Source organism: Mesitornis unicolor, unplaced genomic scaffold, assembly GCF_000695765.1.
Source record: "Mesitornis unicolor isolate BGI_N332 unplaced genomic scaffold, ASM69576v1 scaffold21136, whole genome shotgun sequence".
NCBI classification, from domain to species: Eukaryota; Metazoa; Chordata; class Aves; order Mesitornithiformes; family Mesitornithidae; genus Mesitornis; species Mesitornis unicolor.
The window spans coordinates 1348-16173 of NW_010193228.1; the positions used below are offsets into that span (position 1 = coordinate 1348).

Here is a 14826-nt window from a genome sequence, read left to right on the forward strand (position 1 = left end):
CTGGTGACTGACCAGCCACGTCACTCAAGACGTGGCTTGGCTGAGAGTTAGAAGTCCACGCTGTGGAGACACAGTCTGTTTCCTGGTCCCTGTCTTGGAGACCACATGTGGCCGTGGTGGAGCTTTTGGAGCATGTGTCATATGTAGTGTGAACTAACAGCCTAAACTGAAGTCACTCCAGTTGGGTACAAAGGCTACTTTAGGAGAAGCTTGCCTGTTTATATAGGTTTCAGATGACTTCATTTTTTAAAAGTGCATGGAGTGCATCCAAAGCAAATAATTTTTTCTGTGGTGAATGGGAAGACCAAAAGGAAAAGTCTGGAGAAAGGAGGATGGATGGTCTTTCTTTAATGTCAAAGCTGACATAAACACGTCTCCGCCAAGCTCTTCTCACAAGATAATTTTCTCAGCAAGACACAGATTGCTTGAATCTCTGTGTAGCAGCCTTTGAAGCTTCCCCCTTATTGCTGTTATGGAGGAGACAGAGTTGTCTTTGGTAATTGCTGCAGCACTGAAGTGTTCCTCCTCAAAGGCTGTCACACGATCAGATAGCTGGTTGCTCCAAACAGCTCCCTCTTCGGAGCTTCTCTGCCATCACACGAGGACAAACTGATACATCTGTTTTGCCAAATTATTGAATTAAAAAAAAAACAAACAACAGCTAACCAAACCTAAAAAGGCTTCATTAAAAATGTTTTGACCAGCTCTATGTAAGGCCTTGCCTTTCGTTAGACAGAGGCGCAGCTAAGAAGATGACGAATGGTGTTGGAAAGAAGCCACCAATTGGGAGACATCAATTTTTCTGTCAGCAGGATAACCCCTTTTGCAAAACTTGTCATATGTTTATTCCTTTTCTGTTTGTGAAGGTATTTGTTTGGCAGGGATATTTTGCATGAGGGGAAGAATTTATAAATTGTTTTTCTACGGTTGTCATTGCTGCAGTGTTTTGAGTTCCTGTCTTGTGGGATATTTGCCCTGTTCAGAGCTCTCGTGCCTCAGTCTGCATGCTGGCTATAACGCTTCCATTTGCAGTACTTTTGGGGAAAAAAAAAATACTCTACTTACTTCTGCAGTGAGTTCTGGGGCAGAAACTCTTGTGATGGTGGTAGGCACCTCGGGAGCATAGTACTTGGGGCTCGCAATGCCTTCAGGTTGCAGGCTTAGGAATGCTGCTGGATGGGCATTCCCAAAAGAAAGAGAGATGCATTTCTGAGCATTTCTTTGCTAAAAAAATTATGCCTGTTATGCTTGTATCCTAATAAGTGTTCTTCTGTGTTTAATTATTTAAGATAAAACTGAAGACACACCGACTTTTTTTCCAGTTTACACACTTCCTTTACCCACATTCAGAAAACTCGATAGCTTCCACACCTCCGTTTACTCTACAGGAAATTTTACTCAGTTCACATAATGGAAGCTGTGTATATATCCGTTATTCTTCTGCATGCAGTGATTCACAGCTGCTGCTGTGTTTCTTAATAGCTTATCGCAAGTTTTGTGAAACCATCAGTTGCAAATGCTTGACAGCATTCTTTGAAGAAGAAACAGGTTTTATATACATGTGCATATGTGCAGTACATGGAGAGCAAGAGCTGCCTGTGCATGTTATATTTGGCAAGCGACTGAATGAGAAGGACAGAGAGCTGGTGGGGTTTCAGGTGGGCACTGGTAGCTGTTGACATAACCTCAGAGGCCTGTCAGGTTCTTCTGTGGGAACCCAGCTCCAGGAAATGGAGCACATGATGACAGGTTCTTGAGGGGTGGCTGAAAAGTTACAGCTGTGGAATGGGTATCTACTGGGACGCTGAATAAACCTGTGTTGTTTTTCACCTGTGTTGTGGAGAGGGGTAGCTTGGCATGGAATAGTTAAGAGTGAAAGGTCATTATTTCGATGGTAAGTGGCCATTGCATGTAGATCAGGTGTACACCTCATCATCCTGTGGTGTCAGGTCCTACAGCTCAGCGCTCAGCTCGCAGCTGTGTTGAATGTACACAATAATGAGGGCAGTTGTTTTGTCCTGGATGCAGACCACATGCAGATCATCTGCTAGTGCCTAAGGTAGCCTTAGTTATGACTCCACCTGTCCATGGCTGGTCTGAAGCACTCACACTGTTTCAAAATTAGACACAGTAGTAGTCGTCTCACTGCCACTAATGTGCGATGGCTCAGGGTCTGAGCACATCCTTCTGGGTGTGACCATGCCTTGGTGAAGGCAAAGGTTACCTTTACACTGCAAAAGTGAAAACACTTGTGTTCCTTAAAGTCTCATTGTTTGTCTTCAAGGTGGAATTTGTGTTTTTTTTTAAACTGATGGTGAGGCTGAGTCTGGCTTACCTGAACAACCACCTTCATGCCTGGGGTAAACTGCTACTGCTGCTTGCAGTAGAGCACAGGAATCTCTGTTGAGATGGAAGATGGGCAGCTAGTGGCAGCTTAGTCCTTGCCTGTAAACAACGTTGTGTTTAGGGGGGAATTTTCCAAAGTACCTAAGTGATTTAGGATCCAAAATCTCCATTTCAGTTATTTCCAGGCTCTGGAGTGAGGTAAATATTTCTCAAAGTGTGATTCTGTCTTGCTTTTTACAATGCCATCTGCCATGAAGACACCCTCTTTTCTTACTTACCTTGTTCCTCTTTTCCAGGTTGGCCTTCCTTCTATGACGTGATCAGTCCTGATGCAATTACTTTCAATGATGATTTCTCCTATGGGATGCATCGGATTGAAATATCCTGCAGTCAGGTTAGTTTCTAGCACACAGAGACCATTCCAATGGCAAAGGCTGCTAAAACCATTACAGTGTACTCTACTTTCCCTAAGATTTGCAAACCTTTCAGTTCCATTAAATAGTAATCACTGTGAGTGAGCACAATGGGCTGTAGGTACAACAGAGGGGTGGAAGGAGCTGGAGGCACAAAGGGCTTGCTGGAATGCACGTTGTTGTCTTGTGTGGGATTTGACAGAGCAGATGTAAATGGTTGGACTTGGTGCTGAGTCTACAAATATTGTCTTCCTGAAGCGGGTCCCTTCAAAGGAGCTCCTGAGCCTGCGTCTGGCTGACTGACTCCCCACGTGAGCAGCTGAAAAGGAAGTGAAAAGCAGTGGAGCGACTGCCTGTGTGCTGATTCCATCACTGTGCATTACCGTGCATCCGTCCTAACTCAATCCCAACACTCATTCCCAGTGCAGTGCTAATGGCTGCCTCAAACAATCCCATCTGCCATAATAATGAAGTTAGTAGTCATTCAGAACATGCCCAAATTTTCCGTTATCTGTCTTGTTCTACTTTCTTTCATCCTTTGTGCTGCCCTCCTCTCTGTGAAGGAATGGTGTAATCATTACCTAGCAAAGGGAGAAGCTGCTTCATTGGTGTTTGGCTGATGCGCCCAGTGGCTTGCAGCTCCACATGTTCAAACTCCTCCTGAGAGAAGCAGCAGCTTCATCTGGGCAGTGATAATTTGCTGTTCTCTTTCCGGACGGCACTGGTGGAGGGATAACTGATTTGATCCCTGATGATACACATCCTTACTGGTCCATCAGTCCTCATGCATAAATGCTCAGAGTGAGTTAAGAAGCTTCTCAAGAAAAGGCAAGATTGTCTTTATGGAGAATCCAGAAACTTCAGTCTGGGTCGAGGGTTTGGCCCAACATGCTAATGGCCAAAATCAGTATGTCTGCCATTATGTCATGTGTACTACATAATTTTGTAGGTTTTACATTGATTATAGGCTGTAGAAGATCCATTTAACACTTTTTGGAAACATCCATTTCCCTAAATTCTCCAGTAAGTTAGCAGTGCAGCTGCAGACTGGGAATCTCATGTTTCTCCAGTGATTACTGGCGTAATCAAAAACGCAACCCACTCTCTTCAGCTCTGCTTAGTAGGCCTGAATAGTGCTAAAATCAGCATATTGCCAACCTGCTGAGCCTGTATCTGCTGACACCCTTCAAGAGGTGGCCAGAGCTCCTGGTTTCACCTGAGAGAAGCCCAAGGCAGTCTGTGGTTAGGCCAAGGAATCTGGGAATGTCATTTACCTGTTGCCAAACCAAATAGAGTTAGCAGACCTGAGAGCAGCAGTATTAGCAGCAGTCACATGCAGACACCATAAAATTAAAGCAAAACCAAAAACTGAATTTAAAGCATTTAGGAAAAAATACGACCAAGGTTGCTATATAATCCAGTGGCAACTTTCTACCAGCTACTCCAGCTTCCTGGGGCAGTAACCCCACAGATGATCAAGTCATGCATGAAAATATCTTGAGGAGCACTGAGCATCTTTGCAGCCACCGCTCAGCGCAGCTAAGCATTGTGTATCTGTAACAAACCCATTTCCTTCCCTCCTCGGAGCCCTAGGAATGTGAATCACACATACAGCTGCAAAAAATAACAGTTTTACTGCAGCCTGGAAAGCAGCGGGATCGATACGGCAGACCTTGGTAGAACTGGAGGGAAATGCCCTCTTCCACACCCAAAAACTTGCTAATATTTTGCAGATGAAAAAGTAGTTGATTTTTCTTTAAAAGTCCTTCCACCTGTCTGAGAGAATAAAACCCCTCTCTTTTAATGTTCTCCATTATAGAAAGCAAACACTAGGGGGAAATTACTGTAATATTAATCAAAGGCATCCATGGGATTATCCTACAAATAGCTTTTACAGTATTTTGGAAACACATCACTCTGGATGCATTTAAAATGTCAATGACTAGTGACAGGTAGAAGTTAGTTACAAATGCATTTGAGGAATACTGTAAAACTGGTTTCATCTCTCCCTTTTTTTCCCCCTTTCTTGCTCCAGAGTCCCTTCCCCTGCTGTCTCCCTCGCCATTATTTGTACCTGTACAAATCAGTAAAACCCTGCAGTCACAGAAGTACTGCTTGCACATGGATAGCTCAGATTGGGCTCCAGCAGCTGACTGCAAGCTGCTTTCTGTGCCTCTCAGCAGCATATGAGAGCCAGGAGGCTTGGGAGATCCAAGCATACTGACGGTTAGCGGTGACCCCCCGTTTCCTGCTCTCAAACACATACCTCAGATGCTTTACTCTAACCGTTTCACCGTCCCAGTGCATACTGCCCCATGTATTGATGTGCGAGGCTGCAACAGATGATTGTTTCTTTTTGGGAGGCTTTGCAGACATGTATCTATGTCTTAGAAAAATGGTCAGCACCTATTATGTGTGGGGAGGACAGTAAAATCAATTCTTCCTTTGTACTCTCAGCTGAGGACCAGGTTTCTTATACTGTGATACAAAGGATTGAATTACGTTTCTTTTCAGGGCAGATGAGTTATAGAGTCCTCTACAGAGAGAATCGCCACATAAATTTTTGTTGAGGGGTAATCTCAAAAGGTAACAGATTTTGCAATAATCCGATCCCAGTGTGATTCTGCCATCACAAGAAGGTGTAAGGAGACTACCTTGGGCTCTCACACAGCCTCTCAGGTTTTGTGAGGAAAATATTTTTTGATAGATTGTCTTTGTAGCCTTTATATGAGTATATTACTCCTACAGACTGTTTCTCTCTACGGTTTCTCTTGTTCTGTTTCTGTCCAGTGGAGAGGGAATTATTTATCTTTGGTTAAATGTTAATCTGGAAAAGATCTGTTTAACACTTCTAGCCAGGAGGTTTTGAAACATTCTTAGTTGAGAAGAGATGATTTAATTAGGATGCTGAGCATTTAGAAAAATATTCTCTCTGGGACACTAAGGTTTTTTAGATATTTCTTTCCCAAAAAAAGTATGGAAAAGCTTTATAATCAGGTGAAATGCCTCACTGTGAGAGATGCCACTCTGAGAAACATCTCAGGTTTTCTGCCCAAACTGCCTGAAAAATGCCTTCAGTCTAAAGGAAATGAAATAAAATAAGTAGTGGAGAATCATAGAATTGTTATGGTTGGAAAAGACCTTTAAGATCATCAAGCCCAACCCTTATCTAACTCTACCATGCCCACTTCTAAACCATATCCCTGAGCACCATATCTGGATGGCTTTTAAATACACCCAAGGATCGTGATTCAACCACTTCCCTGGGCAGCCTGTGCCAGTCTTTGATAACCCTTTCAGTGTAGAAGTTTTTCCTAAAAGTCTAACCTAAACCTCCCCTGGCATAACTTAGTGCTATTTCCTCTTGTCCTATCACTTGTAACTTGTGAGAAGAGACCCACACCCACTTCACTACAACCTCCTTTCAGGTAGTTGTAGAGAGTGATAAGGTCTCCCCTCAGCCTCTTTTTCTTCAGGCTAAACAACCCCAAGTCCTTCAGCTGCCATAAGACTTATTCTCAAGACCCTTCACCAGTCATAATTAAACAAGAGGAGTTTCTGTCCCTCCTAGGTGGCATGGGAGCCTCCCCAGCCTTTCAGTGTGTTGAGAGAGTTTAACCTCAAGCCAAGACTTTACCTGCTTCTACAAACACGCTTCTTAATGCTTTGGGGAACTAAAGGCTGTAACAGCAGGAGAACATCAGCAACACATTAACTGCAGGGTAGAGAGATGCCATCACTAACTCATTCACAGTTTGGAATAATCAGTATTGCCTCTATGTATTTGGGATTTTGTGAATTAATTAAATGTTTAGAATAATTTGCAGTCCTTAATTTTTGCTGTCTGACTGCAAGCCCACGAGTAGCTCTGTGATCTCAGTTACATCATTCCATCTCTCACTGAGATCAGCTATTGACCTGAAAGGCCGAGGCTCTTCGGTGAAGCAGCATGACTTTCCTGTGCAAGATAAATATTTCTCCAGTGCAAGGTTTTTATTTTTTTTAATTTCTCATGGCAGGCTGTAAAAGCGAGCTTGTGGAATTTAAATGACTAATTACAAGAAGTTCTTATTATCCAGAGAAGTTGTCAGACATAATGTGCAGTGATACTAATCCTAATTTTTGATAAGTATCAACTGAATCAACTTCTTCAGAATACTGTACTCTCTTGTAAAGCAAGGGACTTTGTTACAGACAGGAACAGTAGTGTTCACCCTGAATACCACTGCGAGTATCTAAGGCTCATACAGGACAAAAGCATCAACAGACCATCTGTAGTTTCATATTCCTTACAATAAGCAAATGCAGCACCATTCTTATTTTTAAATTGCTCCCAGCAATTATTCATTCAAAAATATTTTACATATCTCCACTGCAGGTCTTTTCCAGTCACCCATCCCTGTCTCCTATATACTCCAGAAAGTGGTAGGAGATGAGAAGTGGATGAGCTCCATCCCCTGCGGGGGTGAGGAGCAGAGGTGAAATGTGCTGCCCTCGCCTCCATGTTTTTAATGGAGCTCCTACCATGAGATCATTACACAAGCGGGCAGCTTCTCAGAAATGGTGGCCCAACCAGACATACGCAGTGGCATGGTGGGAAACACCCAGGAAATTTTGGCTTGAAGTCTTAGGTGCCCGTGATATCTCAGAAGATCATCTTCCTGGATTACTCTTGCAAATAAATGTGCGTTGTAAATCCCACTTGCAAGAGCGATGTAAGCACCAATGTGCTTCCTTGGAAGCAGCTGCTCGTCATTGCTTAACACCACGGTGATGCCATCGAGCTCTACAGAAACACAGTGATGCTCTATTGTGTTTTGTTTCAGTGTGGTGCTCACCTGGGGCATATTTTCGATGATGGACCTCGTCCAACTGGCAAACGGTACTGTACAAACTCTGCTTCACTATCTTTCAAGCCAGCAGACAAGAACAACGCCGGAGAAGGCAGCAGTAATGCCAGTCCTGTCCAAACAGGCAAAGCTGAGCTGTAGGACAAAGCAAAGCCCACAGAAAACGGCGCTGATCCCACATAGCTTATGAGGAATGTGTTCTCAGTTGCCTGCTCTCTTATATCCTCAGAATGTTTAAATGTATGAAAGCATTTTGCACCATTCTCCTCCTTCCTCACCTTTCCAGAACTGAGGCCTTGCCTACCAGTGCTTTTACTATATAATTGGATTGAAAAATGTGTTGACTGACTCCACAGGGGTTTTTCCCCCTTTCTTTCCTTTGAGATTGCTTTGGGGAATCCTTAAACTGAGGGGCTTTGGCACCATTAGTTATTAGTTTCTTAGTGCTGTGTTACTCTAGGTTTGAACACTATGCTTTTTTGTGTGGGGAACAGGACTTGCATTTATCTCCCATCTATAGGAAACTTCTGGGCATAAGAAAATCCTGAATTCCCAGCACACCTCTGCTTTGTTCTGACTTGCAAGGCATGCAGCAGCCTTTGGTCATACCTATTCAGCCATCTCCCAGCATCAGCCGCACCCTGCGAAAACTTGCACTTAAGGCTGTTCCTTCCCAACTGCGAGAGATGGATGAGGTGTGATGCCCATCCTTTGGCTAATTTACTGCCAAAATTTCAAGGGTGTGGTTGAAAGGATGTAAACATTGTCTCAGCATCTACTTTTCCCCTTTGTTTGGTGTTAAAATCGAAGTTTTAACTAGTAAGGCTCACTTTTGCGGGCTACAAATGAGGCTTTGTCTTTTTGTGAGGCCTGTTCAGCAACTGTAACTCAAATCTGAATTAAAGTTGAAATCTTCAGGGGGTAATTATGTGGACAAGTGCATAGATAAACTTGAGAAGTGAAGTAGATGAGGGATGACACTAGGCTCTTTATCTTGTCGGCTGCTGCAAGGATTCAGAAACACAACAGTTTCTGCTAGAAGGGAGTTTAGGAATGAATGCAGCTGAAGGAGGGAGACCCTCCTGGAGTACCCAGTTTTAAAGATTAGCTGGCCTGGATGCATACTGCCTCCGAGGCCACAGCCTTTAATTTGTGCAATTGTGGTGTAGGACATCAGCGAGGGGTTTGGTTTAAGAAATTAATTTGAAAAAAGCCTGTCAGAGCTCCAGAAAGTTTCATGTAGCAAAATGTGCTGTCCCATAAGATAATTTTCACAGCTGCTTTTAGATTTTGTTGAATAACAGTTTGTCTAGAATCATGCATAGTACTTTTATTTAAGCTATACTATACAGAGTTTGCTGACACCACTTTGCCTTTAAGCGTTGAGACATCATTAATACAGTATTTACTTTTATTAGCAAACTTTGTGACTGACATATTTGGATCCAATTTTATTTCTAGTAGTGGTATTTTAACCACTGATTTTCATGGAAGCAGGACTGAGGTTTTTACGTCAGTAATAATAAACATATTATCTAAAGTACAAGCATCCTTCAGTTAAAATATAGCTACTGTAACAGCATACGTAATGGTCAGAATCGCCTTTTTTAGCAACATAAGAAGGACATGAAAGAAGTGTAAAGACCTTCATACCAAATAGATGCAAATAAGGTGAATAAATATTTAGAGTTAAAACACTCAGGCTTTGCTGCAGCGAGCACCTCCTCACATGGGTATGCCCCAGATGAGTTGCTGTTGGCCGCAGGAGAGGCTGTGCAGACTGACCTTGGTGTTCCAAGGTGGTCGAGTTTCTCCTGGTCCCATTGGTTTTTAGCATTTCTTCTAGAAGGACAGCTTTTATCTGTTGCTTTTACTTAAAGAAAAGTAGGTTTTTCTCTACCACATTTTCTGACATAAACATGAAAAAAGGCAGCATCTATAAAAATGTGGTACATAAATGTGGTTTAATTCCAGATCGCTGCTGGATTTAAGTGTTATCAAATTTCAGTATACTCCTGCCTTACGTTAAAGAAATATATTACTTAAACTTCAGGATGCAGTAACGTACGCTGTCCTACAGGAGATTTATTTTTGCAGGATATGGAGTGCAATGAAATGAGTCAATATGGGGAGGTGTATGTGATCCCTGGGAGTGAGACCATTGAACATAGGAAATGCATTGTTCTCTCTTGAGCGCAAACTTGCACACAGCGCGGTGCAAGGTAAGACAGATTCCCTTTCACTGCTCATAGAAGATGCTAGTAAGGGCTAGTATTGAACCCTCCACATTTGGTTCAGTCTTGTTAGAGTCATGACAGTGGAAACTTGGGAGCTGAGCACAATGTGTAGAATAGTAGGAGAATATTTCTGTATGTTTAAATTTTGCACTGTCTAGATGCTTATAAAAGCTGAATGCAAACTGTGTAGAAATAGCAAACTATATTCTATAATATCTCTATTGCTACTCAGACGTTTAAATGGCATACCTTAAAATATCATGTAAGTTACACATGTTATTTATATATGCTATATATATATAAAAAATTGCACATGGTTTTTATATATATATACGTACACACATATATATTATCCAAGTATAATTTTAGCCTTCGGTACCTTTTTAATAACTAAAACCTTTCCTTAAGAGAGTTCAATACTTTTAAGAAATCGAATATACATTTTTTCAAATTAAATTTGTTTTCATATATTTGTTGTACACAAATATAAAATAAATTTCTTTATAAATAACTCTGTTCTCTTTCCTTAGTTATCTTTTTTTAATCCAGGTTTATGTGCTCCTCGCTGCAGCATGTTTTAGGGACCTGCTTTTACTTTGCTTTCCCTTAACTTACTGTGAATATTGTATATCCAGCCCTTTATTTCCATCAGGTTTCTGCAGGGTACCAGGTGTCCTTGCACTTACCTGCCTTTGGGACAATATCACAAGCACTCAGGCCCAATAGAGAGTGGAAATGTTTAGAGAAGGGTTCAACTTTTACTCAGCAGAAGTTTTGGCCACTTCGAAATGACGTGGTGCAGGGTCTGGTGAGTTGAAGGTTGTGCTATAGGAGCTCCACCGTGCCTGGACGCAGTCTGCAGTGGAGGAACATGGCCGGAAAGTTGGGGTCTGTCAAGGCTTTGTCCCTAAGGATGTGGATGGCAAGGTAACGCTGCTCAGCACACCAGCTGTGTAGCAGGTTTTAAAAGATGCATGTGAGGGAGGGTAAGAAGTTGTAGGCTGTTTCCAAACCAGAGAATTTAATCAAAATTAATCCACATGCTGATTGTTCTCAAACGTTGCAAGATGTCCTGGGACAGATGACACACTGAAGAATTATTTTACCAGTCCGGTATAATCTTTGTTAGTCAAAAAAATTAATCCCTTTTAGTCCCCTGCCTCCCACCCACCCACTGTAGCTCCCTCTCAGAACTGTAATAGTTTGATATTTCTGAAATGAGGGACTGATTGGTGTCCACTAAAATGAGAAGCAGGGCTGGACATCCCATGGTGGCTTTGCTCTGCACTCTAAGCATAACCCGGCCATTGCCTCAGCACCCAGAAGTGCTGTGCTAAGGCAGATCTTTAGGGGTGTGCAGTCTTCTTGCTGCTGGAGAAGTAGTGATGGCAGAATTGGTGACATAAGACCACTTAAATAACCACTTTGTGATTCTCTTATCATTGTAGCTATCTGGCTTCCGTATATTAAAGGCACCTTAACCCTAAGCCTTTTTCACAAGCTGTTTCAGCTCTAATGCACTAAAAAAATACAGTGTGTGTGTGTGAACTGGTTAAAACTGGGACCTTGCCACAGTGGCTGTAGTGCATATTCCCCATAGTGGTAGTCTGACATCTGTATCTATGAGGCAAAGATGTTACTCCAAGAAGTGAGAGTGGGCTTGTTTTGAAAGTAACACATTGGCCTCTTGTTTGTACTCGCACGTAAGTGGTGCCTAAAGGCTCTCTCATCTCTCAGGGTAAAAGGCAAGCTAAAACTGAAGTGCACAACCTGCCTCCAGGGGCCCTACACAAGACAGGGGTAACAACAGCTCATGGGATCAGACCTGCCTTGTGTGCAGTGTAAGACCTTATTACCCTCTTGACAGCTGACAAGGGTGCAACTTGCTGTGGCAGTAGCTAAACTCAGTTGTATTTCCTCCTCTTCTGCACCCCAAAAATGGCTCAGTTAAATTGGACAGCATCATAAGTCAGCATTTCTGTTGGGGTGACACTGAAGAACGCATTGTCCCAAATATAATGCCAGTTGTGGATGTGGATGTTGGTACTCTGTTGATTGTACTGAAAGGTCTCAGTCTTAATTCACTTCACCTTGTTTTGCAGTCCATTTACCCAGCTGAACTTGGCAAGCCATGAGTTTAGGCCTTCTCTAACGGAATATATGATGTATATTAATTTTTCTTATTGTTCAGTATGTTACAAAATGTCTGTGGTTAATGTCAATGCGTGGCCTCTGCTCCTTCATCTGTCCTCTGGGAGGGGATGTGAAATACATGGTGCAGGCTACTTATCTGGTCCTATCTCAGAGTTTCAGAGTTGTGCCTCTCTCTTCCCATCCTTGAAAGAGTTTAAGGATGAAAACAAAACAGATGATTGCACATTCTGAATTAAAATCAGTGTGCTTTGTACTAACTTGGTTACAGAACAAAAGGTAGAGTATTCAGTGGCGCCAGAAGCAACTTCATCAACTTCCAAATTCAATAGAATAAGACAAAAACATTGCTTAGGTCATTGGCAAACTGAACTAATAACTGTTGGTTTATTGACTATTAAAATGAGGCCACCTACAGGTCCCACAATAAACCTGCAAAAATGTTTAATCCTCTGTATTTGAAAAGCAGCGTTCCAGTCTGGCTTGCTCCCACTTTGTTAAAAAGAGAAGTGATACACCACAGGGCCCGACTACACTTTTCATATCAAAGCCATGACAGCAGTCAGCAACTGTATTATTTTTACAGTCACTTTAAAAAAAAAAAAAAGAGACAATACTTCCAAATGCACCCCAATCACTTAAATCACTGAAATAGCCAAACTCCAAGCAGTGTAGGCATGTCACATTCTGAAATCCTTATGCAGGCCACCGGTGTAACATTTAATGCAGTAAAGAAAAAGGTCTCAGTTATGTCCACATGTTTTTGGGATCAGGACTCGCTTGAACAGCCCAAATTAAGCAGAAATAGTAGACTCAGAAACTGTCCCCAGGGGCCTCCTAGGATGTATAGCCAGCCTTCTCATAGCTCTTGCTTAGCCAGCATAGGCCAGGAGAAAAAGGGAAGCGCTTCCAGAAAAGAAGAGAAAAGGCTTCCAGTGCCGAGCTCCTGGTTTATTCACCTCTTGTTAGACAGCTTGCAAACACTGAAGGCATCTCACTCTGCAGATGTCTTCACCAGAGCGTTGTCATTTGGTGCTCTTTATAGTTTCAGTTCAGATGATACCTGCAGTCTGACTTCTTTCAGCCAGGAAATTTTATTGCCCTAATGCAACAGGTCTGTTTCCATCCCCATATTCAGTGGCTGCAAGGATTTTCTTCTCTTTGTATTTCAATAGCTGTCATTCCAGACAATGCTATCTTACTTTTTTATTTTCACTGTAGCCTGGAAACTGTCTGAATGGTGGCTTTACCTTGTCTCAGACCCTGTACTTCTCACTTCTTGACTGCCCAGGTGGAGGGATTATCTGTTTCCCGAAACTCAAGCTATCACCTTCTGGCAATATAAGAACTGTGACAAATCCTGTGTGCCCACTTGCTGGGAAAAGTAGCAGCTCTTTGGAAACACAAATAAAATATGTCTTTATCATCCTATTAAAGCGGATAAGTTGAATTTGTGTGTGGGCTAGTTAATTTTCATGTTTTTCCAGGCTGCCCTAAAGCCCTTCTTCTTGCAGTCTGGGTATTGTCTCCTCCAGTTTACAACTTTATTATTGTATGTTTCATACAAACACAAACATCTGGAGAACATCCTCAGGTATAACTGCTGGGCACTGCAGAAAATATCTGGCGTGATCTGAAACAGGTTTTTCTTCCCAGGAAAGCACACCCCTGGGACCGAGAAACTTAGAAGGTCTGCAATGGCGTAGAGATCCTTTCACCTCCAGAACACCACTGCACATTTGGCCAGGGTCTGTTCACTGCCTTTTTTTGTGAAATTGCTTTGTGCTGGTTCCAGTTGACAGAAATCACCGTGGCAGTGTCACTGAGAGCCTTGGTGATGCTGCAGTTGTGAGGAGGTGGGATTCCTCACTTTAAGAGCAGTGGGTTTCTCTCCAGAGCAGTCGGGAGATGGAAGAGTAGGTGGGGAAGGGAAAAGAGGAATTTGCATTTTGCCCCTTGCTGTTTGCCCCTCGCTGTTTGCCCCTCCTGTTATTCTTAACTTAGATGCATTTGCACCATGGCACTGAAAGATCACAGTTAACTCAGGACAAATAACAATGTAAACCTGTGAAAAAGTGTCCTAATTGTTAACTTCATTCCAGTATCTGTCTAACACCACTGACTTCAGTGAAACAAAACTACTATAACTATATACTACTATACTACTATATACTGAGGCCATGGAAAGGACTAAGGTCTACTGAGATAGATACCTCAACATACTTGTGGAATATTTTTGAGACTCCTTAAAATCTTTCACATTAATAGGATGCCTTTGGAAAATCCTACTCCTCCAAAGAACTGGTGCAGAGAACAGGAATCCTAAAAACTATGGACCAAATTCTCAAAAGAAGGGTCTGTATCATCTGAAGCACAGCACTGCTGACCCCTGCCATCCTTTACGAGCTGCAGAAGATTCTTGCCATCACAGCGTGTTCATACACCCTTGGTGCTTCAGCCCTGTGGTACAGGATTTTGAGAAGGGTAATCATTTTATCTTGTTCCCAGTTTGAACAATTTCTAGGAAAAAAAAAACAAGTGAAGAGTTGTGGGTTTGGTTTTTTTTCTGAAGCTGAGAAAATTCTAAGCAATCTCTAGAATTTGTTGTCTCCGTGTTGCCAGTGTCAGCTTTGCAGGCCACCACCAGTCCCAGCAGTCACCAGTGACCATGAATTCAGTATTCTCTCTTGACAAATTACAATTTTATCCTTGTTTGGCTATGGCTTTTAGTAGTCTGCCAACTCAAAACCATTGCCTAATATATCATTAGAGGGCAAATGTGTTCCTGTGTATGTCTGTGGCATGTAAGCAGCTCCTACCAAAGCCTGG

General features: G+C 42.4%; 1 protein-coding gene across 1 annotated transcript; it reads left to right on the forward strand.

The window, feature by feature from the left end:
• Positions 1 to 2642: 2642 nt before the first annotated feature.
• LOC104542925 (methionine-R-sulfoxide reductase B3-like) lies at positions 2643 to 7750 on the forward strand (the record flags this gene model as incomplete). The annotated part of the gene is made up of 2 exons (XM_010187393.1): positions 2643 to 2740; positions 7586 to 7750. Coding segments are annotated over 2 exons (263 nt in total), but the record flags the coding sequence as incomplete, so codon positions are not given.
• Positions 7751 to 14826: the final 7076 nt, after the last annotated feature.